Source organism: Danio rerio, chromosome 16, assembly GCF_052040795.2.
Source record: "Danio rerio strain M-AB ecotype USA chromosome 16, GRCz13ab, whole genome shotgun sequence".
NCBI lineage: Eukaryota > Metazoa > Chordata > Actinopteri > Cypriniformes > Danionidae > Danio > Danio rerio.
In genome coordinates this window covers 17,324,155-17,351,200 of record NC_141036.1, presented here as the reverse complement: position 1 = coordinate 17,351,200, position 27,046 = coordinate 17,324,155, and the positions used below count along the sequence as shown (strand labels likewise).

General features: G+C 35.8%; 2 protein-coding genes across 17 annotated transcripts in view; one reads left to right on the top strand and one right to left on the bottom strand.

Moving 5' to 3' along the window:
- c16h19orf85 (chromosome 16 C19orf85 homolog) overlaps positions 1-5,718 on the top strand; it is a 34,605-nt gene extending 28,887 nt beyond the window's left edge. For 7 of the 8 annotated variants that reach the window (XM_087285011.1, XM_087285014.1, XM_087285008.1 and 4 more), the window contains one exon: positions 47-5,718. In XM_087285011.1, the coding sequence (XP_087141137.1) occupies positions 47-1,377 (1,331 nt within the window). In that variant the 3' untranslated portion in view covers positions 1,378-5,718. 8 annotated transcript variants of the gene reach the window in all.
- The window catches only part of myh14 (myosin, heavy chain 14, non-muscle), a 92,774-nt gene continuing 69,665 nt past the window's right edge, over positions 3,938-27,046 (bottom strand). For 6 of the 9 annotated variants that reach the window (XM_087286813.1, XM_087286817.1, XM_087286810.1 and 3 more), the window contains 13 exons: positions 26,791-26,943; positions 26,445-26,693; positions 23,245-23,457; positions 22,240-22,452; positions 21,459-21,620; positions 21,021-21,149; positions 20,850-20,938; positions 19,148-19,271; positions 18,808-19,016; positions 16,463-16,571; positions 14,975-15,147; positions 14,405-14,431; positions 3,938-10,720 (listed from right to left, as the gene is read on the bottom strand). In XM_087286813.1, the coding sequence (XP_087142939.1) occupies positions 10,531-10,720; positions 14,405-14,431; positions 14,975-15,147; positions 16,463-16,571; positions 18,808-19,016; positions 19,148-19,271; positions 20,850-20,938; positions 21,021-21,149; positions 21,459-21,620; positions 22,240-22,452; positions 23,245-23,457; positions 26,445-26,693; positions 26,791-26,943 (2,040 nt within the window). In that variant the 3' untranslated portion in view covers positions 3,938-10,530. The remainder of the gene's footprint in view (positions 10,721-14,404; positions 14,432-14,974; positions 15,148-16,462; positions 16,572-18,807; positions 19,017-19,147; positions 19,272-20,849; positions 20,939-21,020; positions 21,150-21,458; positions 21,621-22,239; positions 22,453-23,244; positions 23,458-26,444; positions 26,694-26,790; positions 26,944-27,046) is intronic. The other 3 variants (XM_087286818.1, XM_087286811.1, XM_087286815.1) reach the window with 1 other exon arrangement.

Sequence of the window (27,046 nt, the reverse complement as noted above, 5' to 3'; positions counted from 1 at the left end):
TCTGGTCTGATACAAGTTTTATGACTCCTTGTTCTGTTTCCTTCAGCAACTGAAACATTCACGAATGCTGACAAAGCTGAAGGGCCTCCTGATCAACGAAAGGATGCGTGTGACCTCTGGACATTGGACAGTCTAATGGAGACCCGTGTGGTTGATAAATGTTTCTCCCAGTACAAGTCCTTTAACAATAGCTTTGAGAACACTTTGAAAAACCACACTGGAAGCTTAATAGAGAAAGACAACGACTTTGAAGAGCAGACAGAATCTACTGATTTAACAAGCTTAGATGACAGCGTGTCCTCCTGGATTGAAAGTATTGAAAGAACAAGAGTGTATTCAAAACCATGTCTCTCCAAATACTCTGACGTGAAGCTGCTCCCCACAGGGGTTGAAGTTCCTGACCTGTGCCCTCCTTCTCCAGTGATTTCTCTGTTGTCTTTGGACTCATGCGATTTGGAAGTTCAGATGCTCATAGACGCCGAACACGATGTTCAAACCCAAGAGGGAACCATTGTAGGGAATCTACAAATGGATATTATGGAAGAGCTCGACTTACTGGTTAGTTCAAACCATCATGAAGCTCTGCAGATCAACAATGGTAATCCTAAATATAAAATTGCTGAGTGGTTGGCTGACAATGAAGAAGATTTAGAGGAGACTAGCTTAATACCAAATCCTCTGGATTCAGGATATGACCTTGAGAACCCAACAGGTTCTGGCAGTGAAACCAACAACTTCACAGCCAGTTTGGGCCAGGAATTTGATGCTGATAGACTATGCAATGAAGAGCCAAAAGGACATGGTTTCCATCACAATCAAATGATCTACTCCATGAACCTTAATAACACTCTAGACAGCCATTTGGGTTGTGTTGAAACATGCTTAAAGATGAATGAAAAGGATGATAGCTACTCGATTACAGATTTGTCCATCATGGATGATATTGTTTCAAACCCCCACGTGTTCTCAACACTTGAGAATCAGCTGGGCTCTCAATCGAAAAGGATTCTTAGTGAAAACTGGGAACAACAGCCTCAAGAGGGCACATATAAGAACTATTCAAGACCAGAAAAAGATCTGTATATTTTAATTCAAGATGATGATGATGTCAGAGATCAAAATGTGGCACAGAATCAGAGTGGATTAAGTGTCCAGTGTCCCACAGTCTGTTCCCCTGAAGGCTTTTGTTATCATAAAGAAGAGACGTGTTTTTACTCAAAATTCGAAAACTTTGAGGGGGTGGCTAGATCTTTCCCTGCTACGTCCAATAAGATCCAGCCCACTCCAATTCTGACTCCGCCTCTAGATGATGACTGGTTGTTCAATGACATTGTGGCAGAAGAAGTAAATATGAGTAAAACATTTGGAAATTACTGATCATCATTCATGAATTTTGATGTATGTATGTTTGATTATTAAAATGATCATTTCTGTGAAATGTTCTTGTCCGTGTTGTAAAATGAATAATCACAAATAATGAAGTCATGTAAAGAGTGTATGCGTACTGTAACATATGCATTTGAGTGCTATTAAAAAAAGTCTGTTATTATTGTGTTATCAAATGTACAAATGTGAATGTATTAATTTACATTTTAAATCGGCAAATAAAAGACAAATAGTGCAACTGCCCAATGCAATTTCAAAGTTTCTTAGAACTATTTTAGGCATTTAATGTTGTACATACATTTTGTTATAATCAAGCAAGCTTTAAGTGGTATAAAATGCAAAATATCTATTAAATTTGATTTGAAGTGTTTTTTAGTTTATTTTTTTGTTCTTAAATGTAGAATACACTCAGAAATAAAGGCATGAGAGCTGTCACTGGGCTGATACCTTTTCAAAAGGTATACATTTGTAACTAAAGGGTTCTTATTAAAGGTGTTGTATGTAAGTTTTTGACTCTTCTAAAGCATAAAAATACCATAATATGCAACCCAGGCTCATTCTGAAAATGTAGCCCCGGGGACATTTCTGGAGACTTTGAATTATGTAGACGGAGGTACTTTTGGCTGTCTTTTATTTTTAAGTGAACGCTACGTGGTGGTGTGACGCCGCTTCTGTTCACGCTTACCGACTGACTGCTTACCTTCTATATGGCTTTTGTAAATTGTTGGTTTGGTTTAGGGAAGCAAGCGGGTGGGCGGATCAATCAGTAAAACCGGTTGGGTTTAGGGAAGGTGGGTCAGCCGATTGGCCAGTCGCCCAGTCAATCAATCATTCAGTCAGTCAGACAGACACATGGTCGTTCGACAGCGGCCTCTGGTGGGTTTACGCGAGAACAGCGCGGACGCGAACGGCACTCGGCGAGAGACATTTGAGATGTGAAAAAGCACACACAGCAACCTCTCGCGGACTCGCGAAAACAAAAATTGCAAAAATACGTAGCTCCCGGAATTTTTCGGAATTGTCTGCGGGACTACGTTTAGAGAATGAGCCTGTGTTGATAATGTTTGCAGATATTTAAGAAACATGCCAAATGAACATTCTTGTTTAAATAAAAAAGTCCCCCGGGTTACCTTGGTGGAACCGGCTTACCGGGTTACATTTTGAACCCGGAAGCAAATAATATAAATATTATGAACATAAACATTAGGTGAGTAGGTTATGTTGCAACCGTGTGTCTTAAACAACACACTTCATGATTTGCAGTAATAAGCAATTGGGCTATTTGCAGGGCTTGACATTAAAAGACATCCCAAGTCTCCCAAGTCTCCATCGGGCACAACTCAACCCCACGGCTCTTAAGGTACGTCGCACGCAACTCACCCCTACCACTCTTCAGGTACGTTGTGCGCAACTCACTCCCACCGCTCTTCAGGTACATCAAACGCCCCCACCGCTCTATAGGTACGTCACGCGCAACTCACTCCTACCGCTCTTCAGGTACATCACACGCACATGGCCCAAGCGCTCTTCAGATACGTCGTGTGGCACTGCGAAAAGCGGCGGGATTAAACAAGATTATTAGATGCTTAAAAAAGCGAGCGATTGCTCCATGTTTTAAATTTCTGTCCAGAGATGTCATGTTTTGATCCTCGATTGGTGTCAAACAGTCAAGTAATACATGACCCTGCGTTTCTGGTCTGACACATTCACGTGCATATGAATGGAAGTCTATGGGAGGAAAAGCCCAGTGTGACCGCAGCTTTAAGCTGCGATCACACTAGAGTTTGTGTGTGTGAAATTCTGTCGTGGGGTGCTGTGAAAAGGGATGGGATTAAACAAGCTTATTAGACATTTTTAAAAGCGAGCGATTGCTCTATGTTTTAAATTTCTGTCCAGAGAGGTCATGTTTTGATCCTCGATTGGTCGCAGTCAAGTGACCGGAAACGCAGGGTCATGCGTCAAATTTCGCAGGTTGTTGCAGTGCAAAGTTCAAGCTAGGTGAACTCCAACCTGTGAAATCGCATCACTTGACTGTGTGAGACCAATCGAGGATCAAAACATGACCTCTTTGGACAGAAATTTAAAACATGGTGCAATCGCTCCCTTTATTTAATGTCTAATAATCTTGTTTAATCCCGCCCCTTTTCGCAGCTCCGCACAACAAAATTTCGCACACACAAACTCTAGTGTGACCGCAGCTTTAAGGTGATCTCCAAAGTGGCTAGTGGGAGTGTCTGTCTAACCTGCCACAGCTGACATCTACCCTGGCTGTTTGCACCAGACAAAACATGCCATTTAAATACAGCCATTCAGTAGCACAGAATATGCACCCACTCACGAAATTACCAGTAATTACAAATATATACCTTTTGAAAAGTGACAGCTCTTATACCTTGTGTACTGTAAAACACTTATTTCAAATGTAAACTCTTATTTCAAATTCAGTTCATATATCAATTTTATGCTAATATTTGGTAAATAATCTGATCACTTTAATGTGGATGATGGTTAATTAGTGATGGTGTGTTAGTGTAAAAATAAACCACACTGATTTTAAAACCAATGGTATATTAAAAGTCACCCCAGTCTCATTTTGTCATTATAGCAAAATAAAGCAAAATATTAAATAAACAACATGGTTAAAAATTCAAGTTCCACAAATGCAAAAAAAAAGCACACAATCCTGTTCAGAAACACTTCAGATACAAACATGTATCTCTCCAAGAGCTTTCAGTCCTCTTCCATACACATTCTGTACTATTGTGTATTCATTTCACACTGATTTAAAACTGCGTTATACAACACAGATTTAGTACCATTAAATTCCCATTTATTAAGCTACACTATTTGGATTGTTTTTTTAATGCAAATCCACTTCTAATTGAGTTTTTTTAAGTTTGAACAGCTCTCCAAATCTGTTAATTGTACAAATTATTGTGTATATTTATAAGTGACAAAACAGCAATTCTGAGTTGCTTGAAAGACTTTAGAAAGAAATGATAAATTATTACAATTTATAATAATTTACAAATATCAGGAATATGATCTAACATGGACAAATGAGTAGAATAACAGTATCTGTTGTTCAAGGCTTGAGTCTTTTGGCTTTTGTGTCTGATCCTTTAGTCTTTAACAGCAAGGTTTCCTCGCTTTCAGTCAGCAACTACATACAATTCCATATTGATTCTAAAGATCAGCAATTAAAACGTACTTAATTTTTGAATTATAACACAGAATAAAAAATGTGATTACACAATCTATTACAAACATTTTACGTACAATGGAATCTGACACGAAAACCCTGCTTCCCGATTTATAGGTACTGTGTAGTAATAACCATAGTAATAATCAACTGCAAGTTCACAGACAGAACAGATCTTAAACATGTTCTAATACTTAATGGTGACAAACGATTATTATTCACAGTTCAACACTGTTAGATTAAAACAAGTGTGTGTAAGCCTGATGCAGCGTATCAAAACGTGCATGACCACACAATATCTTTCAATTAACATAATAGATACACACACCCAGATCGCTTTCATTTGACTTGGTGAAGTACCTTTCAAAAGTCCCCAAAAATCATCCTATCAACTTTCTGTGTGCAAAACAAACGAAAAAGCATCTTTGAGAAGGATGTCTGAGCCAGATTGCTGTTCAGGGAGACCTAATATTGCAATTTATTTATCAAATTCCAGACCTCGCTCTTATTATTTAGCCTGATTTTTCCAATGGTGTCCATTTTGTATATTCGGCAGATACTGCAGGCACTGTTGACATGCATACAGTTAGAATAATGTCCCTTTAAGTCATCCATATGCCCCAGATTGTGTTTCAACATAAAAGCTTGGATCCATAAATATTTACCACATTCAAAAATGAACAAACAAACAAACAAAAATACAGTATGTTTCTTTGATACAAAAAAATACATTGATAAAATGAGATAATTAAAGAGTAACTAGCAGCCTTCAACCCCTCGGGAACCAAAACAGGCAAAATATCATACGTTCACATCTTTGAAACACGTCATAAAACTGATTTCAGACTTGTTTGGTGTTAAAACCGTCTCAAATACACTTGCAGATGTGTTATTTGTGTAAAATGTGTTTAATATATGAATATCTGAGCCCCATTGTAGCTTAAAAGATGAAATGATGATATCCGGTGTTACTGATAACATATAAAGCCATCATTACCCTCAAAATTTTGCCTTGTTTGTACTTACATTTCAAACTATACAAATAACCATGACATCTCTATGTGCTGACACAAACAATAAAAAAAAAATAAACGAAATAAATAAAGACTGCACACTGGAATTGTCTTACTTGATAAAAATAACAAGTCAGTAGTCTGAAACTGGAGCTGTCGTGTTAAGACGTAAATTAAGAAATCCTAACTACCTACTGTATATCACTACCAACCAAAGCATCCCTTTAAAGCCAACTATCTATCTACGCACAGTATCTAAAAGGGTATGCGATCTGCGGCACAGATACCCCAAACTTAATAGGGAGTTGAACTGAATACTAAAGTCCGAATGAGATCGAAGCAGGTATATATATCAAATATCTAAGAATTGTTACTGCTAAATCTATATGGAGGTGAAATCTGTCAGCTTTGGCTGCTTTTTAATCATTTATTTTCTGTATCCCCATTCTTTTCTTATGGTCAAGTTATGGCTAAGATGTAAATGGACAGCTCAAATTTGTAGCATATATTAATTTAATACAAAAGCTATTTTCTCTTTCTCACTTTTCATTTGATACAATCATAGCTTTGTGCGTGTCGCCTGTCATATGGAAGCCCGCTTTTTACCTCAGAGTAAAAAAATTTAAAAGTAACTGTGAGATGAAAGTTTAAAAGTTGCACTGTGTGATATAAAGCTGAGATGTTAAGTCACACTGCACGATATAGGTCTTGTTTTAACATATAAGGTCACATAGTGAATTATAAAGTCACAGAAACAGTCACAATATCGGGAAAGAAAGTTGCAATTGTGAGATAGTTGCACTGTCTAATATTAGCTGAAACAAACCTGCAGTTGCTGCATGTACACTCACTGGCCACTTTATTAGGTATACCTGTCCAACTGCTTGTTAACGCAAGTTTCTAATCAGTCAATTGCATGGCAACAACTCAATGCATTTAGGCATCCAGACATGGTCAAAACTATCTGCTGCTGTTTAAACCGAGCGTCAGAATGGGGATGAAAGGTGATTTAAGTGACTTTGAACAATGGTGCAAGACAGGCTGGTCTGAGTATTTCAGAAACTGCTGATCTACTAGGATTTTCACGCACAACCATCTCCAGGGTTTACAGAGAATGGCAGTGAGCTGCAGTTCTGTGGGCGCTAATGCCTTGTTGATGCCAGAGGTCAGAGGAGAATGGCCAGATTGGTTAGAAAGGCAAACAGTAACTCAAATAACCACTCGTTACAACCGAGGTATTTCCTTGGCACACTTTGGGCCCATTAGTACCAATTGAGCATCGTGTCAACACCACAGCCTACCTGAGTATTGTTGCTGACCATGTCCATCCCTTTATGACCACAGTGTACCCATCATGATGGCTACTTCCAGCAAGATAACGTGCCATGTCATAAAGTCTGAATCATCTCACACTGGTTTTTTAAACATGACAATGTGTTCACTGTACTCAAATGGCTCCCCAGTCACCAGAGCTCAATCCAGTAGAGCACCTTTGGGATGTGTTGGAACGGGAGATTCGTATTATGCATGTGCAGCTGACAAATCTGCAGCAACAGCGTGATACTATTATGTCAATATGGACCAAAGTCTCTGAAGAATATTTCCAGTATCTTGTTGAGTCTATGCCACAAAGGATTAGGGCAGTTCTGAAGGCAAAAGGGGGTCCAACCCGGTAAGTTGTACCTAATAAAATAGCCAGTGAGTGTATAGTCACAAAACTGAGAACGTTGTAATAGAGAGATATTATTCACACTTTCATGTATAAAGTTACAAATCCAAGGAACAAACTTTGGTGCCATTTACACTAGTACGTTTTCATTTTAAAACGCGTATGTTTCGTTAGTTATGCCATTGTTTCATCCACACTACTCTTGACATCTTTGAAAATTAAGCATTTAAAAAAAAACAACTAAAGATTAAAAAGGGATTTTTCTAAAGATTTTTATTTGAAAATCTGGTGTTTCATTTCAGTATCTGCTTGTTAAGTGTGACGTCATGCAAAGGGGCATCCGGGTCCAAGCACTATATCAAGGGGAGACTTAACAAATGGTAATAATAAATGTTTACAAGGACTGTAATACTTTCGAAAATCACGATCGCAATTTTACCATGTCTAATATCTTCTGGCCAGATAGTGATTATTTTTTTAATAAATTGTTAAAATATTGGTGTCTGTTTTTTTATTTAAAATTCACGTTAATGTGTAATATGACTAAAAAGTGGTAATAAGCAAAAAATTTTTCAATTCAAATGAGTAGCCGCTTGAACCTGGAAACAGTATTCCACACGTCAAGACTTAAGCGGATAGACAGACTGAAATGCACAACTTTGAAAATGGAGGTGTGGCTACCAACAATCGCTTCCTGATTGCATATCATTCTCTCATTGGTCAAGCTTTTATCACATAACATACATTGTAATAAATATAGGGTTCAACACATTTGATTCATGTTGTCCCAACACATATCAATTAAGGGTGCTTTTTTGTCTCATTTGCCCAGTAAGTGAGGCTTGTTTGACATATGTGAATCCAGCAATCGTGCTCGGATCCACACCAAATCAATCAGTCCATGAATAAGATGATCTCGGCTCGATTGAAACAAACTCTGGAGCAGATCGATTGTAGTGAGAAAGCGATACGATCTGAGCTCAGCTTTATCACAGTTTATCATGGGTATGTCATAGGCGTATATACAGCTATATGGAGAGAGAATTATGAGTAGGGCGGGAGGTCATTCCTACCGGTAAATGAGCGTTTCATGTAAAAGCCTATAATGTTTACTCGCACATGACTTGTTTTAGCTCTTGTGGTTCGTTTAGAAACTTCAATGTGTGAAAGCGAACCGCACCGCACCAAGAACAAAGAGCAACATTGTAACAATTTTAATCCCCGTTTTGGAACAAAAGAATCGATCCACAGGTGTAAAAGCACCCTAAGTTAACTTAATAAATGTAAGTGGATTTAACATTTTAAGCAACAAAAAACAATTAAAGGCGCTTTCACACTGCCTGGTCTGAACCCAAGTTCGATTGTTCCTCCTTGCCTGGTTTGTGTTCACATTGACTTGGTCCGAAACTGCCTACTACCCAGTAGGAACTGTATTTGAATTTAAACATACTACTCAGCCATTAAAAAAAGTACGTACATTCAGAAAACAGCGTTCACACTAGCTAAAAGTACCATACTCTGATGTCAAATTAATCCGGGTGCGGACCAAAACTAGTGTGAAAACACTTTAAATTGTCGCAAATAATCTCAAGAACTGTTTTGTTTCAGATCATTTTAAATAAGTAGTTTGAACAAGCAGCAATATATATATTTGTATATATATAGCATGGATGGAGATTAAAATTGCAATGAAAACACCAGTCTGGATCTAAAATGCAATTTTAAAAACAAAAATGCACTAGTGTAAATGCTACCTTATATTTGTTAGATGGAAAATCACAATATTGAAAAGCAAGGTGGCAATGATGAGATATAAAGTTACACTACAAGTTAGAGCTATTACTGCAAGAGATTCAAAGATGTAAAATTACAATATTGAGAATGTCACAACTGTGAGATATAAAGTCACACTCTGAGCCGCAAATAGCAAGAACAAACCCTTAAATTGGAACGTGTCAAATTACTACACTTAGAAAGGTGTGATTGTGAGATATAGTCACACTGTATGTTATAAAGTCACAATTGCGAGAAACAAACATCCAATTGCAAGAGTTAAAATCACCATTTAGAGAAAGAGTAATTCCGATATAAAAACTCACACAGTGAGATATAAAGTCACAGTTGCAAGAAACAAACTTGCAGTTGTAAAATGAGGTTACTGAGAAAGTCACAATTGTGAGTTCTAAAGTCACATTTAAGACAAACAAGTCTATATCTACGAGATGTAAATATTAAAATTTTGAAAAGGAAATATGCAACTGTGAGATATAAAGTCACACCCTCAGTAATAAAGTCACAATTGCAAAAAGCAAACTTGCATTTCAAGTAATAAAATCACAATTTTGGGACTGTCGCAATTGTGAAGTTGCAATTAGAATGATTAAAATTCTGAGATGTAAAGTTACAATACTGCAAAAGCTGTAATGGTGAGACTTAAAGTCACAACTGAAATAAACTTGTGACATACAGTCACGATATTGAGAACGATAAAGATATAAAGTTTGTTTCTTACAACTGTGAGTTGTAAAATCACAACACTGATGATATAATAACGCAAATTTGTGATATAAATCCCCAATTACTTTTGTTATTCTATTACTCTAGGGGAAAAATGGGCTTCCGTAAACATCATCTCTGCCAAATCACGTTTAGCAAAAAGCATTATTTTCTATGTATTAAGTAACACTACCACCTCTAAAATGTTAAAACACTGATATTTTAAAATACCAAAGAGATATTCTTGTTCAGTTCTCACTGTCTTTAAGCATGATATTGTTTCAGGAGTGAGAGAGAGAAAGTTTCTCAGTGCTTTGAGGATTTGATGGCTTGTGCGAGCACAGATGACACATTCTAGCCTGATTGTGGATCATCTGTGTAAACCCGGATAGCTTCTGATTGCCACCCACATGCAAATTTCACCTAAACACATGGCTTTAAATTGATTGAAATCGAGCTTGAGGTGGCCATCACAATTCTGCCACAACAAGCCTGATATACTGCATTGATATACAGTACTTCATTTCCCGAGGAATGCTGGGAAATGTGATTTTCACTTCTGCAGTCCTTACTCACTGCTTACTTGGTTTCTATAGTACAATAATCTTTCTCCATCTTGCATGCTAATTTGTCAGTTCATTTAAAATCGATAAATCACATCAACTAGTTTCAAGTTATGTGTGACTGCACTGATGTTCTGTTATGGGTACGATTGCAAAAAGCTATGCGAGTTAAACCAGTAAAATTGTCCATCTCGCCCCTTCTTATTCAGCATCTGTAAGGCTGTACGGGGGAGGGGGGCCCAGGGCGTTGTCTGAGGGTGTGGGGGTACCCGGTGGGCCGCTGGACGGTGTGGGAGAAGCACCTGGATCTTCAGAATCAGAGTTCTCCTGAGAAAGGTCATCAACTAGAGCTCTGCGACCAGCACGCATGGACAGAGGGAGCGGAGCTCTCCTGAGGCAGACACACAAACACAGAATATATTGACATGCGATTCATATACATAATTTAATATACACAATGTCCCCAAAGCATATTTGGACAAGGAAGCTACTTGTTTGTGTAGCAATTACTTAGTATGACCACATAATGAAAAAGCTAGGTAGTGGGGGGAAAAAAACATATCGGTAACACTTTATAATAACTATATACACTATGAATAATTTATTAAGCATTAGCAAATACTAAACTCTACATTAATAAACATTAGGAAGCAGTTTATAACTGCAGGTACAAATGCTCTATTCTTGAATTTTAAAGGTTCTCGAAACCCTCGTGTACTTCTTTTAAGATTTTAACAGATTAGTGTGTGTTGAGCATTAGTTAAGACAATGTTAGCATCTGCCGGCTTTAATTTTAGGAAAAAAAAACTAATAATTTTGAGCTTTTGTCAACTAATTTCATCTTCTGGGTTTAAAATAATTTTTGGGGCGGGATCAAAATCGGCAACGTAGCGCAAAACTGCAAGCGCAAAGATGACGCGGCGAGTTTTCTTATCCTATGAGAAGAGCCAGCTTCTTAATTCTTAATGACTGCACATGCTTTCCAAAGGCAAGGCAGACCTGCCAGTGCCAAGCTGTGAGACATGGACCCACGCCACACAGTATTTAGCTATTCATAAAGGCTCGTGTGTGTTTGCTTCCCTGATCCATGGGGTTTGTTGCCTGCTTTTCCTGCGATGCTGTCAGGGCCGATACACCAAGCTGTTTGTGTGCAGCAAGCTTTTTTATCGGGAGAGCAGTACGAGAATTTGAGAATGGTGGACGTTGTCTTTTATCAGGAGTTCATTCACATTTAGACACACCGTGCTGCTGTGTTTGCCTAAATCCTCCAGATTACCAACAGGGCTAATGGTTAAAACCGACAGGGCAAGAGAACTGCTGCACTGAGTCTGCATTTAGACCTATGATTCAGACCCGGGGATTGAGGGAGAAGTCCTGATTTATAGTGTTTAGATGAATATGATTATCTTTATAATGATATAACTTGTAGTTGTGTGTATATGAAATTACAAATGACAAATGTAGTAAGCATTAAATTACTGTTTATTTATTTGCATTTTAACTTTATAAACTATAAAATCACGCATCTCCTCATGGTTTATGTCTCATTTTGTGAGCTAACTGACAACAGTTGTTCGCTACCCTCTAGGTCCCCTGCTGAGCCTTTTGCTCGCGGAGCTCCACGCCCATTATGATGCATCTTTTCAAAAAATTCTGAGGTAAACCTGAACCGAAAGTGGGGGGGATTCATGACCCTTTAAGAACTTATATAATATGCTTAATGATTGTGTTGTCATACTTTGTTAATTGTTTTTTTTTTTCATTGCTAAATGAGGTACTGCATCATTTGCAAACCAGTTTTTTGAGTGAAGTTGGAGGTTTTTATAGATTATTCAGAATGCATAAGTAAATGATTAGCAGACTATTCAAATGAACATTTATATATCTTATTATTCAGGCATATATGAATGGTTACTACAGTATGTATGTTAATAAATGCTTTTTTAACACAATTTTATCCAGTTTTGTGACCTAATCTAAAGTAACTATTTATGCTTTATAAATCCCTTGTAAATGGGAATTAAAGGGTCAGTTATATTCTAAACAGGAAAAAAAGAAAATTTCATTTCTATTTATTTGAAGATACACAAATGAAACTGTACTTTAAATGAAAAATACATTTTTGCAAGCTTGACTAAAATAAAATGACTGTGCAGTTTAAACATCGCTAAATAACATTGAAATGTTGCATCATGTTATATTGTTCAATAATTATATTGTTGTTGTTTTTTCCAATTTTATGTTATATTTTGACACTCCTGGGGCCTCATGTATCAACGCTGCGTACGCACAAAAACTTTGCGTACGCCAGGTTTCACGCTCAGAATCGCTCACGTTTGGATTTACTAAAGGATGAAATTATCGTGGGAATGTGCGCAGCTCCACGCCAGCTTCATGGCAGGCGTACGCACATTTCTTGTGCGTGTCTGTTTTATTTCCATTGGCGTTTTCTAGGGGCAGTTGTGTTAAATTGCACTGTCACGTATAAATGAATGTTCAGAGGGATCCAAGTGCGAGTTAAACAAAATAATATTTATTGACAAAGTCAAACAAAAATCAAGTAATGAATGGTGCTAGTGCTAGGAGAGATCGGGCAGGAATCAGACGGGAAACAGGGTCCAGAAATTAGTCTGAGGATGAATTTGCATAAATGAATCAGAAACATTTCCATGCAATAAATGTGCAAATAAAATATGATGCACAGACTTATTAATGATTCCTACTTGTCTTCCTCATGATGACGAAGAGTATAGGCAAAATCTGATATGTAGCGGGAAAAAAAAAAGAGAATTCATGCTTGAACGTGTGAAAACATTGCCATGCATTTAGCGAGCTGCGCCACTCAGGATGATAAATACACTACAAAATTTTACACCTTTACATCGCACTTTACATTTCTTTTTTTAAATCCACTCAGTGCAATGTTCAGACCCAACTGTGTTAACTGCATCAGCTAAACTCTCCCACTCTATTTTTTTTCTTTTGTTGTTAATTCTGGAGGACAAACTTGCAAATAAAACCGTTTTTCACCGATCTACCTCCGAAAGCAGCACCTCCAGTTCACATTCTGTTTAAAGTTTCTCTTTTGGCTTGCTTTTGCCATTGCTTTTTCGTTAAGTTTTGCCAAAGTAGAGTCATTAGCATATTCATACGGGGGAGAAGGCAGAGAGGGGTTTTGATTTAAGATATTAAGTTATTTCAACATTTTAACTTGTCATTTAACTTAAACTAAAGAATGCATAGTAGCAATGTTGACATACTGTTGAATCAATAACTGAAGTCTCAGTCTTTATCATATATCCAGGTTTAAATCAAAATTGAGTTTTTTTTTTTAATTAACACAAACCTTAATATAACTCTTATGTTGAAATTACGAGTGATATCAAAATACCTAAAGATCTTAGAAACTCAAAATAACTAAACAGCGAGTTATTACAGCATGTCAAAAAGTTAATATCTTGACATAACTTATTATGTAAAAAACAAAAAAAACAAGTTAATACCTTGAAATAACTTAATATGTCAAAATGATGAGTTAATATCATTAAATAAGTTACTATGTTGAAATAAAGAGGTCATATCTTGAAATAATGAGTTATTTAGGACAAAATAATTTTTTTTCTTTTTTTCTCCACTATCAAGCTTTCTTTCTTTCATCACGTGGTTCATGGCTTCAAAACAATACATTATAAAAAAAGCTTTTTTTTTTTTCATTGTTGTTTAAAACTAGGACATGAATGGATTTTGAACTGTGACCTTATTGTCCAAATAGTTTTTGGGGTCACTGTTTATAACCTGAAGACAGAAAGAGGGAAAAAGATTGAAGGTTCTATGATTGGTGAAATGAAGAATCTGATTTATCCCCATCTATAAACAGGAAGTGTCCCAGAACCCAAGGTAGACTACTGTACACCATCTTGATGTGATTGTAAATTCAATCAGTTACAAAAGACTGACAAATTAAAATCTTAGCAGGGAACCTGGAAACAACAGTGGAGTCAGGAGGAGACAGGGAAATGCCCATGAAGGAAAACAAACAGACTGACACTTTATCTATGCACACATGAAAACCTACTGTTCTGACTTCTGGCGTTCTGTGATGCTGTGTGGGTGAAGGAGACAAACGCACAAATATAGATGGACACACAATCAGACACATTAAATGAGTAAGTGAGTGAATGAAACATGCAGTATAACATGAAATTCACTAATAGTAAATTTATTTAAAAACAACAACAAAAGTTTCACACGAAAACATTTAATGTATCAAATTCCAGCGGCAAGCAATTTTGGATCTAGTGATGATCTAGATCTGATAAGATTTATCATATACAGTAGACTCTGAAAAGTAGGTATGTTTGTTGTTATAGCCGTTTGACGAATCTGAAAAAATTTAACTATATAAATATATATATATATATATATATATATATATATATATATATATATATATATATATATATATATATATTTATTTATTTATTTATATTTTTAAATACTATTAAACATCATATACACAATATATTCCCTTGTATATCAGGAAATTATAAGCCTGAGTCAGCTAAAAAAAGCTAGCTAGTTGTTGTTTGTTTTTGCTCCATACACAAAACGGCGAACACACAGTCATAACTGTCATTGTCCTTACCTGAGTTGGGAGCGGAGAGTGTTGAGCTCGCGGTTCATGCTCTGCATGCTGTCGCTCATTTCCTCCAGCTCTCGCTGTAGTTTCCTGCGCTGGGCATTGGAGCGAGAGTTCTCTTCTTCTACCTCCTCTAGCTGCCTCTTCAGTTGACGGAGGCGCCCCATAGACTTATCCAACTACAAAAATAGAGAGATTTTATAATGTAAAAATGCTCCAAGTGTAACCACAGCCAAGTTGACTATATAAGATTAGGTACATAGCAAAGAAATCATTTGTAAGGGATTGTGGAATGAGTCCATTTTTTTTAAGAAGTTATAATCTGTTAATTAGAGTTGATTATTTTAATGCGATTAAACTCAAACTAGATAACTTGGTCAAATTTATTCAAACAAACATACTTAATATTCATTAATTCGTTTTCTTTTCGGCTAAGTTCCTTTATTAATCTGGGGTCGCCACAGCGGAATAAACCGCCAACTTATCCAGCACATGTTTTATGCAGCGGATGTCCTTTATAATATTATAACATATTATGTTATATTATATTATATTATATTATATTATATTATTTTATATTATATATATTTTTATATTGTTATATTATATTATATTATATTATATTATATTATATTATATTATATTATATTATATTATATTATATTATATTATATTATATTATACAGTGTTTCCCACAGGTTTGAAATGTACTTGTGGTGGTAGCTCGACTGAAACACACCTTATACCCATAGCGCAAAAATAGTTAATTATATGTGACAAACCAAACAAGAATTAATTTTTATATTTAATGTCTCTCTCGTTCTTGCAACTGTGCGCATAAAATTAATGACAGCCTAAAAAACGAAAGCACGAACCAAATCCCGAACATTTTAGTAGATTTAGCAACGTCAGCGGGATGCAAAAATGTGCAGGTCTCTGTGGGTCCGCAGAGCATCTGAGTGTTGAGAGTTCTTGCACACACAGAATGAGCTTAATCGCTCGCGGATGTTTAGTTATTTTGAGAAAAAAAGTGTAAAAGGATGATAATGACAGTAATAAATTGTGCTACTAAATACACTTGGGCGGCCATTAATATGTGTCTATGTTTGGGAAGAACTGTTATATTATATTATATTATATTATATTATATTATATTATATTATATTATATTATATTATATTATATTATATTATTAATTGGTTTTAAAAAATTTTTAATTTACATGTCAGACAAAAGACGAATGTTAGTTTACATGTTACTAATTAAACTGTTTTGGTTTTGTTTAATATGTTGTCGTGGATAATTGGGAACCAAAACAGTTGGTGGGAACCAATAAATTCTAAATTAATGTCCTTTATTATGTTCTACAGAAGTAAATAAATAGGTAGTAACAACATGGACTGAGTAAATGAAAACAGCTGATAATGGCCTCATTTTTCAGCCATTTTTCAAGTCAGGCTGTGAAGGTTTGGAGATGAAGTTTTTAAGGAGTACCTGCTCTCTGTATTGATCTGCATGCCTTCTTTCATCCTCCACTTGCATCAAAACTTCTTTCAGTTTCTTCTCTGTTTTCCTCACCAGCTTATTGGCCATGGCTCGCTCTCTACAGAAAGGAACACAAAATGCACAACAGTCATGGTGTGCTTTTAAGTGCTTAAGGATTGTAGGTTATTAAAAGATTAGTTGATTTCAACATTCAGTCATCGTTTTTTTGCTTTTTCAGCAGTATGCACTTGACCATACAGTCCAATGAAATGTAATGGTAACAATGGCTGTCAAGCTTTATTTTCTGTTTTTTCATGACATAAACTGCCAAAGAGTTGGGCGATATCTTACCAAGTCACAGTGTACACTTATTTTACAAATTTTTATAATTACTTGTCTTTTTAGAGGGTGACATTCCTAGATCCATTTTAATTATGTGAAAAAAAGAATAGCAGTTTTGTAAGTGTGTGATTGTGTGTGCACCTTGTATTAATTGTGTGGACCAAATGTCAACAATACCAGCAAATTTTGACCTTGTGGGGACTTTTTTGGTCTTTATAGGAAAAATGTCTTATAAATAACTCAGAATGAAGCATTTTGAAATGTAATACTGCTGATTGTTTCCTCTGAGGCTTTGGATTGACTATAATAGATACAATAGAGTGGAGGAACTATGACATCAATTTGTATGCAAAAAACCCGGAAGCGAGTTAGCATTTTAGAAGTTCCGGTTCCCTCGTACCAAAGTCAACGGGTTTTTTAAAATTGGATTTTGGTTAAATCGCTCAAATAAGGTTCATTGCTGACACAAACTTAAGATACTTTTACGTTTTATTCTACGACATAAAACACATCAGTTAAATCACATTCTTGATTTTTTTAATTGGTCTTTAAAAAGACGGTTGCTATCAAGTTGCTAAATGGGACTACAGACAGTGTCGGAGACATTAAACGTCATCGAGCTGATCTGTCTGGAACACAGCCTACTTGCGTCTGTTATCTAAGTATTTTCATAAATAGTGTTTTATAATTTGTAGTATTTTTCTAATTGGCAACTCATATTGTGTGTAGATAATGCCTTCACTTGTAAAGACTGTCAAGACAGATTCAGTTGTAGCTCCTTTATTTTAATTAAATGTTATTATGAAGATACCGCTTACCATAGATACTGCTTATCTCTTTCCTGCTCTCAATAATGCAAACGTTTGAATAAATGTGTTAAAATACATGCATATTAACTGTCATTTTAACAAGATCAATTGATTTTTTGTTAGTTTGTTTTTTTCTCGTTTTTTTTTTTACTTCGTGACAAAAAAAGAATATTGACTGTTGTGTGTGCATGATGTAACTTGCAGGCATATAGACTCACGCCTCATTTTTATCGTCTTTTACTAAGGTAAGGGAGCTGTGTGCATGCACGCAATACACTTATTTAAATATGTCTTATGATAATACTACTGTATGTAGGCACGTTTATACTTAAAGTTTTAAAACTTTTACAACCGTAAAGCAAAACAAATGTATTTCCCACATGAAAACTATCCAAAAGGGACGTAGGTCTATGTGTTTTTGCATATTTATTTATTTATACTATATATGGAGAAAGTAACTCTTTGTCGTGGACCATATTTCTAAAAATAAGCTTGAAAATTGTCTGTAGCAGGGTGGTGCTGATGTCACAGTCGAGTGCCCCGAAGACACTTTAGTCCGTTTATAGCCTTTTGTTAGCTTTTAAATTCTTGCATTTGCATTTAAGATTCAAAAGTGCTAAAAGTTGTATTTTGTGTGAGGATCATCCGGCTGGACAAAACGTTTAAGTGTGAATAACAGTGTTTGAAAACAGAGCTTATTGTTTGCATTATTCGAAAAGCTTATGGAAAAATTCTATAAAGATTTTATTGAGGGAACCAGTTTAACGCTAGCAGCCGATTAGCCTACAAGGTGACGTCATAGTTCATCCACACTATTAGTACATTATAAAACAAAAATCTATGGGAAGTCCCTATAAAGATAGTTGTACATGCATTATACATGTGTGTTTGTGTGGTTCACCAGACAATTAAAATTTAGTAATACATATTACTGACTCTATAATAATAGGAATTGACAGAATGGCACTTCGAAACACTGACACTGTCATTTATATGAAAAAACTGAACAATGACTAATCAATAATTTTTAATAAATGATGAACAAACTGATAATAATGAAAATTGGAAGTAAATTGAGCCTCTATTATCTTTGTAGAACTGATCTACATGTACAAATAAGTGGTATATAAATAAAAGTGTTACTGACTTGTAATTTAAAAAACAACAGGGTTTGTTCATTTGATCATAGCATTTGTTCCTTACTGTCTTTCTTGCTCCACTTGTTCCTCCATGGATTCAATCTTAGCCTCTAGGGCGGCGACGCTGAGGCGATGTTTCCCCTTCACAGCTCCTTCCATCTCACTAAGGCGAGTCTTTAACTCTTTATTCTGCCTCTCCAGAGTCTCTCGTGCACTTTCACTCTTCTGCGCTAGTGTCCTCTCTCCAGATAACTGGACTGTAAGTGTTTCAATCTAACAAAACAAAACTGATTTAGAGGGCTCCCTCTTTGTGATTGCATGAGATAGTTATGATAGTCAAGGTTTATTAAAAAACAGATAATGTGTGTGTGTGTGTGTGTGTGTGTGTGTGTTTCTTTGTGCACCTGTAGGGTGCTCTTCCTCTGCCTCTCGGCTAATAGTTCAGCATTACTCTGTGCCTCTTCTAATTCTTCCTCCATCTGAGTGATTCTAGTTTCAAGGCGCCGCTTCTCATCAAATAGAGCAGATCTAAATGAAAAACAACATTAAAAGTTCACAATAAAAGTAAACATTAGGAATAATACTGGCATTTATATATTTGATTTTTTTTGGAAATTGACAGGATGTAAAGGTAGCTCTTTATTCTAAAATGTGGATATGAAATGCATTACAAAGATTGTAAGCGATGTCTTTTTAAATGTTTTTAAAGTTTTATAAACTGTTGTTGCAGTAACTATTTAATTAATTTAATTACATTTTTATTGTATTTTATTTTATTTTATTTTATTTTCATTCATTCATTTTCTTTTCGGCTTAGTCCCTTTATTAATCCGGGGTTGCCACAGCGGAATGAACCGCCAACTTATTCATTATTTTATATATATATATATATATATATATATATATATATATATATATATATATATATATATATATATATTATTATTTTTTTTTTTTATTTATTTATTTATTTTTTTTCAGCGGATGCTCTTCCAGCTGCAACCCATCTCTAGGAAACATCCACACACACTCATTCACACTCATACACTACGGGCAATTTAGCCCCCCCAATTCACCTGTAGCGCATGTCTTTGGACTGTGGGGAAACGTGAACGCAGGGAGAACTCCACAGAGAGATGCCAACTGACCCAGCCGAGGCTTGAACCAGCAACCTTCTTGCTGTGAGGCGACAGCACTACCTACCGCGCCACCTTTTTTATTTAATTTTATTTTAAGATATTTTATTTTATTCCTGTGATGGCAAATTAAGTTTACAGACATTATTAATTGCAATCTTCAGTGCCTATATAGCTATACCTATATAGCATTATGACATGTGCCCTTGAATGATACCTATATAGAACCTGAGGCCATAATTTCAATATTTGGTATCACATCACAGTTCTTATGTTTTAATAAAACTAAGATAAATGTGATTGCCTTTGCTATGCTTTTAGCTAGAAGGTTATTTCCTCCAACCATTAAGCAACGGCTCATGGAACTTCTACACCACCTGACTTTACAAACAATAGGCTATACTGTAAAAGGTTGTACAAATATGTGTTTTTTCTCACCTGGCAACCTGTTTTAGATCACAAAGAAGATGGATCCCTCAGTTATTTTAGAAGAGTTGAAACCTTTCTATGTTATTTTTTTATTAATTTCTTTTTCCTTTTCTTTTCTTTTCTTTTCTTTTCTTTTCTTTTCTTTTCTTTTCTTTTCTTTTCTTTTATATATAAGAGTAAAATATGTTTTACTTAATATTCTTATTTATTTGTATTTTATTTTAATGTTATACATATATTTTTATAGAACCTAAATGTATACATGTGCGACAGTTTTTTTTGGTGTGAAAAAAAAGAAAAGGTAAAAAAAGCTATTAGTACAGCATGTTTCATCTCTAACATGTTCAATAAAAATAGTTGTGAGAAAAGGATACTTTAGAAATAACTGTAGTTCTGATTTCTTACTCAAATAATATTGTATTATCAATATTGGCCCACAAACAATTGTGCTGATTAGTATAGTTGTGTTTTTTTTCTCGGAGTTGCTTAATGATTTATTTTTCTGTGTAAAAGAAAAACAATTATCTTAACAGATACTGACTTTCCAGTTGCATTGTTGATGATTTCATCTGCCATTTCATCTCTTTCCTGCTGGGCTTGCCTCTTCTGCCTCTCAGAAACAGATAGATCCTGAAAAAAACAACAGAGAATGGAAAGATAAAAATGAGGAAGAAGCTCAGTTATATTGGGTTGCAATGACAGATTAACTCACCTCTGTCAGCTGCAATAGTTCTGCCTCCAATGTCTGCAGACGCTTTTCGCTGTCCTTTGATTGGGCAACAACCTCATCTCGAGCCAACTTGGTTTCGTCAAGCTCACGAATAAGCTCCTTCATCTGAGTCTTAAAAAAACACACAGGAACACACCAAAATGTTCACATCAGGGATTTTCAACTGTCAGCCTGTTAGCAAAATCAGGTTCCTGAATAAATTATATGTACAAATCAACAATGAATGTGTAACGCATGAATTCCAGCTGTAATGCTGCAAGTTTGTTTTTTTACCTTATCGTATTACTGAAAACTGTATTAAATCAAGTTAAAAAAATTTTATTAGGTGTAGAAAGTTGAAGTACTTTTTATAGTTGGTTTAAGGGTTCACCTTTTTATATTATATGCATGATTATATAACGATTATTTAAACTGAAAAACCTGGAGACGTTTCATCTGGCGAAATGCTTCCTCTCTGCCCCGATTGGCTGCTTCCACCTGAGCCTCTGCCTCCTGCAGCTCTGTCTCCAGTTGTTTCTTAACAGTCAAAGCCTGAGCTCTTTGAGTCTTCTCCTCCTCAAGCATTGTTTCAAGCTCTCGTACCTGAACAAACAAATGAAGAAATGTAAGGAATCAAATATACACTGAATACAATACTTTTGCTGCTTGTTTAAACTGCTTATTTAAAATAAGTTGAAACAACACAATTCTTAAGGATTTTGGATGACAACTTATTTGTTTTATGTTCAATCCACTTAAATTTGTAAACACTGATTAAGTTAACTTTGTGTTGGAACAGCATGAAGGAATTGTGTGAAACCCTGCATTTTTTACAGTGTAGAGTAGGAGAGAAAGGAGATCTGAAATTCTTAAAACACACTGTAAAACCTTCTACTCATTTGAAAAGAGTTTTGAACCCAGTGTTGAAGGTAATGAGTTTTTAATGAGTTCACATTACTCATATAGATGAGTTTTTTTAACTCAAATGGTTTGTAGCAATCGGTTTCCTCAAATGGTTTGAGTTGCCTTAACTTACTGGGTTTTACAGTAATCAGTTGGTTTGAGTTCTCTTCATTTATTGGGTTTTACTGTGCTCAATTTTTTTCACTTAAATGGTTTGTTGCTATCGGTTTTCTCAAATGGTTTCAGTTATCTTAACTTATTGGATTTTACAGTGCATTATTTTAACCCATAACTCCTTCATTCTGCTGGAGATATTTACCTGCTTGTTGAGTGCCCTCCTCTTTTCTTCTCCTTTCTCCTCCTTAGTGCTGATCTCTCTTTCAAACTGAGCTCTAAGGGCCTGAAGTGTGACCTCCAATCTGAGGCGAGCGTTCTCTGCCTCTCCCAACTCATCTTCTAACTCCTGCGTTTGTTCTTTTAAAGACTGTGCTTCTGTTTCCAAAGCCCGCCGAGAACGCTCCAGCTCATGAACCTAAGAAGGCCAAATAATATAGGCAAAAATGGTAGAAAAAAATTATATACTGTCAAAACAATCATATTCTTAGAAAAATTCTGACTTAAAGTCTTTTTTCAAATGTAAATAATAAGCTATATATATATATATATATATATATATATATATATATATATATATATATATATATATATATATATATATATACATATATATATATACACACACACACAGTATTTTTTAGTCTACAGAGCGAACCATTATTATACAAAAACTTGCCTAATTACCCTAACATGCCTAGTTAACCTAATTAACCTAGTTAAGCCTTTAAATGTCATTTTAAGCTGTATAAAAGTGTCTTGAAAAATATCTAGTTAAATATTACTTACTGTCATCATGGCAAAGATAAAATAAATCAGTTATTAGAGATGAGTTATTAAAACTATTATGTTTAGAAATGTGTTGAAAAAAAATTTCTCCTGAAACAGAATTTGGGGAAAAAATAAACAAGAGGGCTATTCATTCAGGAGGGCTAATAATTCAATCATTCAATATTTTTATTTTACATTTTTTCCCACAATGATGCCTCTTGTACATCATCTTACTATCTTTTGGGAAACGCCTATGTAATTTTCGATCAAAAAAAATTTTAATGGTTGAATAAAAGTAACTAAGTCAGAATTCGTCAGGGGTATGAATAATTTTGGGCTTGAATGTACATACAGATGAATCAATCATCTATTTTAGTCAAACAGTAGAGGACATGTTCATGAACTATGCAAGCAGTATGATAAAAAAAGCAACTTGTACATTTTTGCCAACATCATCTTGGGCATTGACTAGCTGCTCCATCTCCAGGCGAAGCTGCTTATTGGTTCTCTCCAGTTCATCTCTCTGCTCTGTTGCTTCCTGCAATGCTCTAGAGAGAGACAGGAAGCGCGTCTCTTTCTCTCGACTTTCTGCTTCAGCACGGTCACGTTCCTCCTGCAGCCGGGCACTCACTGCCTTCTCCTCGGCCAAACACTGAAGGTTAAAGGGTGAGTAATATTCAGAGATGCACTGCTTCACTATTAAACATACAAATATTAGTTTAACTATTTTTTTAATATGGTGTTTCTCAATCACGTTCCAGGAGGACCACCAGCACTGCATGTTTTGGATGTCTCTGTTGTCACACCAATTAGAGGTCTTTTAGGGTGCTTTCACACCTACACTTTTGTTTCGGAACGTATCTCGTTTGCCCAGTTAGCGCGGTTCGATTGGCATATGTGAACAGGGCAATCGCGCTCTGTTCCGCGCCAAAGTAATCGCTCCGATATCGCTTGAGTGAGGTGGTCTCGGCTCGATTGAAACGAATCCTGGAGCGGTTCGATTGCAATGAGAAAGCGATCCGATCCGAGCGCGATTATATCACAGTGTTTTACGGATATGTAATAGGCTTACGGCTATATGAAGAGAGAATTATGAGTAGGGCGGGAAGTTTCGCGAATCTCCGGATGCCCGCAAACGAGTGATGATTTCCCGGTAATCTCGCGTCTCTCTCCCAGTCCTCAAATAGGCATCGTCGCGCACCCTTCTCACCCCTCCCCACCGTGTCTCTCCTCAGACACGTCACGCGCGCGCACCCTGTCAATCACCACCAAACCACCACCTCTCCTGACCGTTTAGCGGGACGCTGCAAAATAAACCCTGACACTCTGACCAATGTAAGGAGAGTTTACTCGCACATGACTAGTTTTAGCTCTTTTGGTCCGATTAGTAACTTTGCAGTGTGAAAGCGAACCGCTCCAAGAGCAAAGAGCAACAATGTAACAATTTTAATCTCTGTTTCGGAAAAACTGAATCGATTCACAGGTGTGAAAGCACCCTTAGTCTCTGCTAATGAGCTGATGACCTAAATCAGGTGTGCTTGCTTAAGGTCACATGGAAAATGTGCAGAGCTGGTGGTCCTCCTGAAACATGGTTGAGAAACACTCCATCCATTCATCTATCCACTCTTCCATACACCAGTTGATTCGTCCATCCAGTCAATCAACCCATTACTCCACAAGTCAGTCCATCCATCCTTCCTGTCAATATGTCCATTTCTTCATTCAAACCTACTCGTTAATCCCTCTATTCACCTGTGCATACACTCAGCATACACTCGTTCAGCATAACTATCCATTCACCAGTTAATCTATCAACTAGTCTATCAACTATCTATCCACCCATTCACCAGGCAATTTATACATTCATCTACACCAGTGGTTCATAAAGTGGGGGTTGGGACCTCCTGGGCTTGGGATAATGACAGGAGCTTACTTGGTGATATCTAAAAGTCAAATACATTTTATTAAATCATTAGAATTACTATATTTTAACCATAACCCACAAAAGATAAAATAATAGTTTTTTAATAATAAAAACAACGACATGCAAATGAAAAGCCATCAGCCTTTAAATATTATTTTTGATAGCATTGGTGTGTTTACGTTAGATTAACAACACAGCAATAGTGTCAGCTACATCAGGACCTCCGAGGAATTTGGGGGTCGCGAGTCACTGGCATCGTTTTTTTAGGGGTCACGGGCTGAGAAGTTTGGAAACCCCTGATCTACACTATATGTACTTATATAACTTAAACTTTTTTAAAAATCCATAATTTTGTAAAGCTAAAATTTGTAAGAATTATTTATTGTTGTTTTAAACTTTAAAATGTACTTTATCCTAAATTAATGATAATTATTGTGGTAAAGAAAAAAAAAATACACTCCACATATTTTACAACAAAGTATAGTTTTGCTTTGAACCAACCTAAAAAATATTGTAATTTGTTACAGCTAAAATGATAAACTTTCCTCAAATAATAGTTTAAATTTGGCATAAATTTGAAAATGTTGTTTAATATTAATCAAAATATTTATTCTGGCCAAGGATTATATATATATATATATATATATATATATATATATATATATATATATATATATATATATATATATATATATATATATATATAAATCAAACTAATGTTATGCTATTTTAGTAATTTTAGTTTCATTTCCTAATCTGTGTAGCAATAAATGTCATGCAAGATATTAATTAAAATTACATTAGAAATACATAAAACCTGAATAGCAATACTTTTTCATGTGGTCACATGACTGCTGGTTTTAAAAATATTACTTTGAGAAAAACTAAGGCTTTCATTTTTTAGGTTTTTTTTTTTTTTTTTGCTTTAAGGTAAGTTGATTAAAACAGGTTAAAACTAGAAACCATGATTTTTTCACTTAATCCAATACAAAAATATACTTAGTGTAACTTTTGTCAGTGAATCATCAACTAGTATCCATCTATCCATTCACTCAGCATCCATTTTTCAATGTAATCATCTCTTTAGTCCTATATCCTTCTATAATTTACCACCAACAGTCAGACTTTGTTTACATCTGTTCATTGTCTTTTCATATTACCGTCAACACTGCCAATTGTATATTGTTTTTTCAATTTTCAATTGTATATTGTTTTTTTTTTTATTTTGCACTGTCTGGACCCAGGACCTAAGCTTTTTACTCTTCATAGGGCACACACTGCTAATGATGTGATAATAAAAGTGATTTGATTTGATTTGATTCAGTACAGCCATAGTCGATTGTCTTTACATCTATTCCATCCATCCACCAGTCAATCTATTTATACCTCCAACCATCTGTACAATCTGTACAATCAATCAATCCAGATTATCTGTACTTACAACCATTCATTCATTCATTCATTCATTCATTCATTCATTCATTCATTCATTCATTCATTCATTCATTCATTCATTCATTCATTCACTCATTCACTCATTCATTCATACACCCACCAGTTTGTCATTCCATCATCCATCCATTAAATCCATTTAATCCATGCATAAACCAAGTCGGTCTATCCAACCATCCATTGAGTGAATTTGTCCATCTATCTACAAGTCAGTCTCTGCAGTAATACATTCATTCCTTCGTCCATTCATCTTTGTTACATACCTGATCAAATTTCTTCTGTCTCTTCTCCAGAGCAGTGCAGTTCTGTCTCTCTCTCTGCAGAGCGATGGTCATGTCCTCTATCTCCTCTCTCAGCCGTTCTTTCTGTCTTTCTATGCGCTCTTTCTCCTCTTCTTTGGATTTCTCCCTCTGTACGGCATTCTCCAAATCTCTCTGCATCTTTCTCCTGGTCTCCTCCCCAGCCTCCACTGCTGAATTGACCTCCTCTGTCTGCCTCTTCAGATCAGCCAGCTACAGGAGACATAACCATAATGCATCATGCAGTGCGTTAAAGACTGTTTAAACAGCAAATGTGTTTTCCTGTTGTGTACGTAAAATGATTGCATACCTGTTGTGTATGGTTCTGAATCTGGCGTGTAAGTTCCCTAGTCTTCTCCTCCTCCTCCTCTAATCTCTCCATTAGTCCAGCTTTCTCCTCCTCAAGAGCACGTACACGTGAACCAAGTGCCAACTTCTGCCGTGTCTCTTCCTGTAGTAGCTCCTAATAGATAAAACACACAAACACACACTCATAAAATAAGCATGCTTAAGAGGCCTTTAATTTTACAGTCTCTAAGTAAAGCTTTAAAATAGAACAACAATCA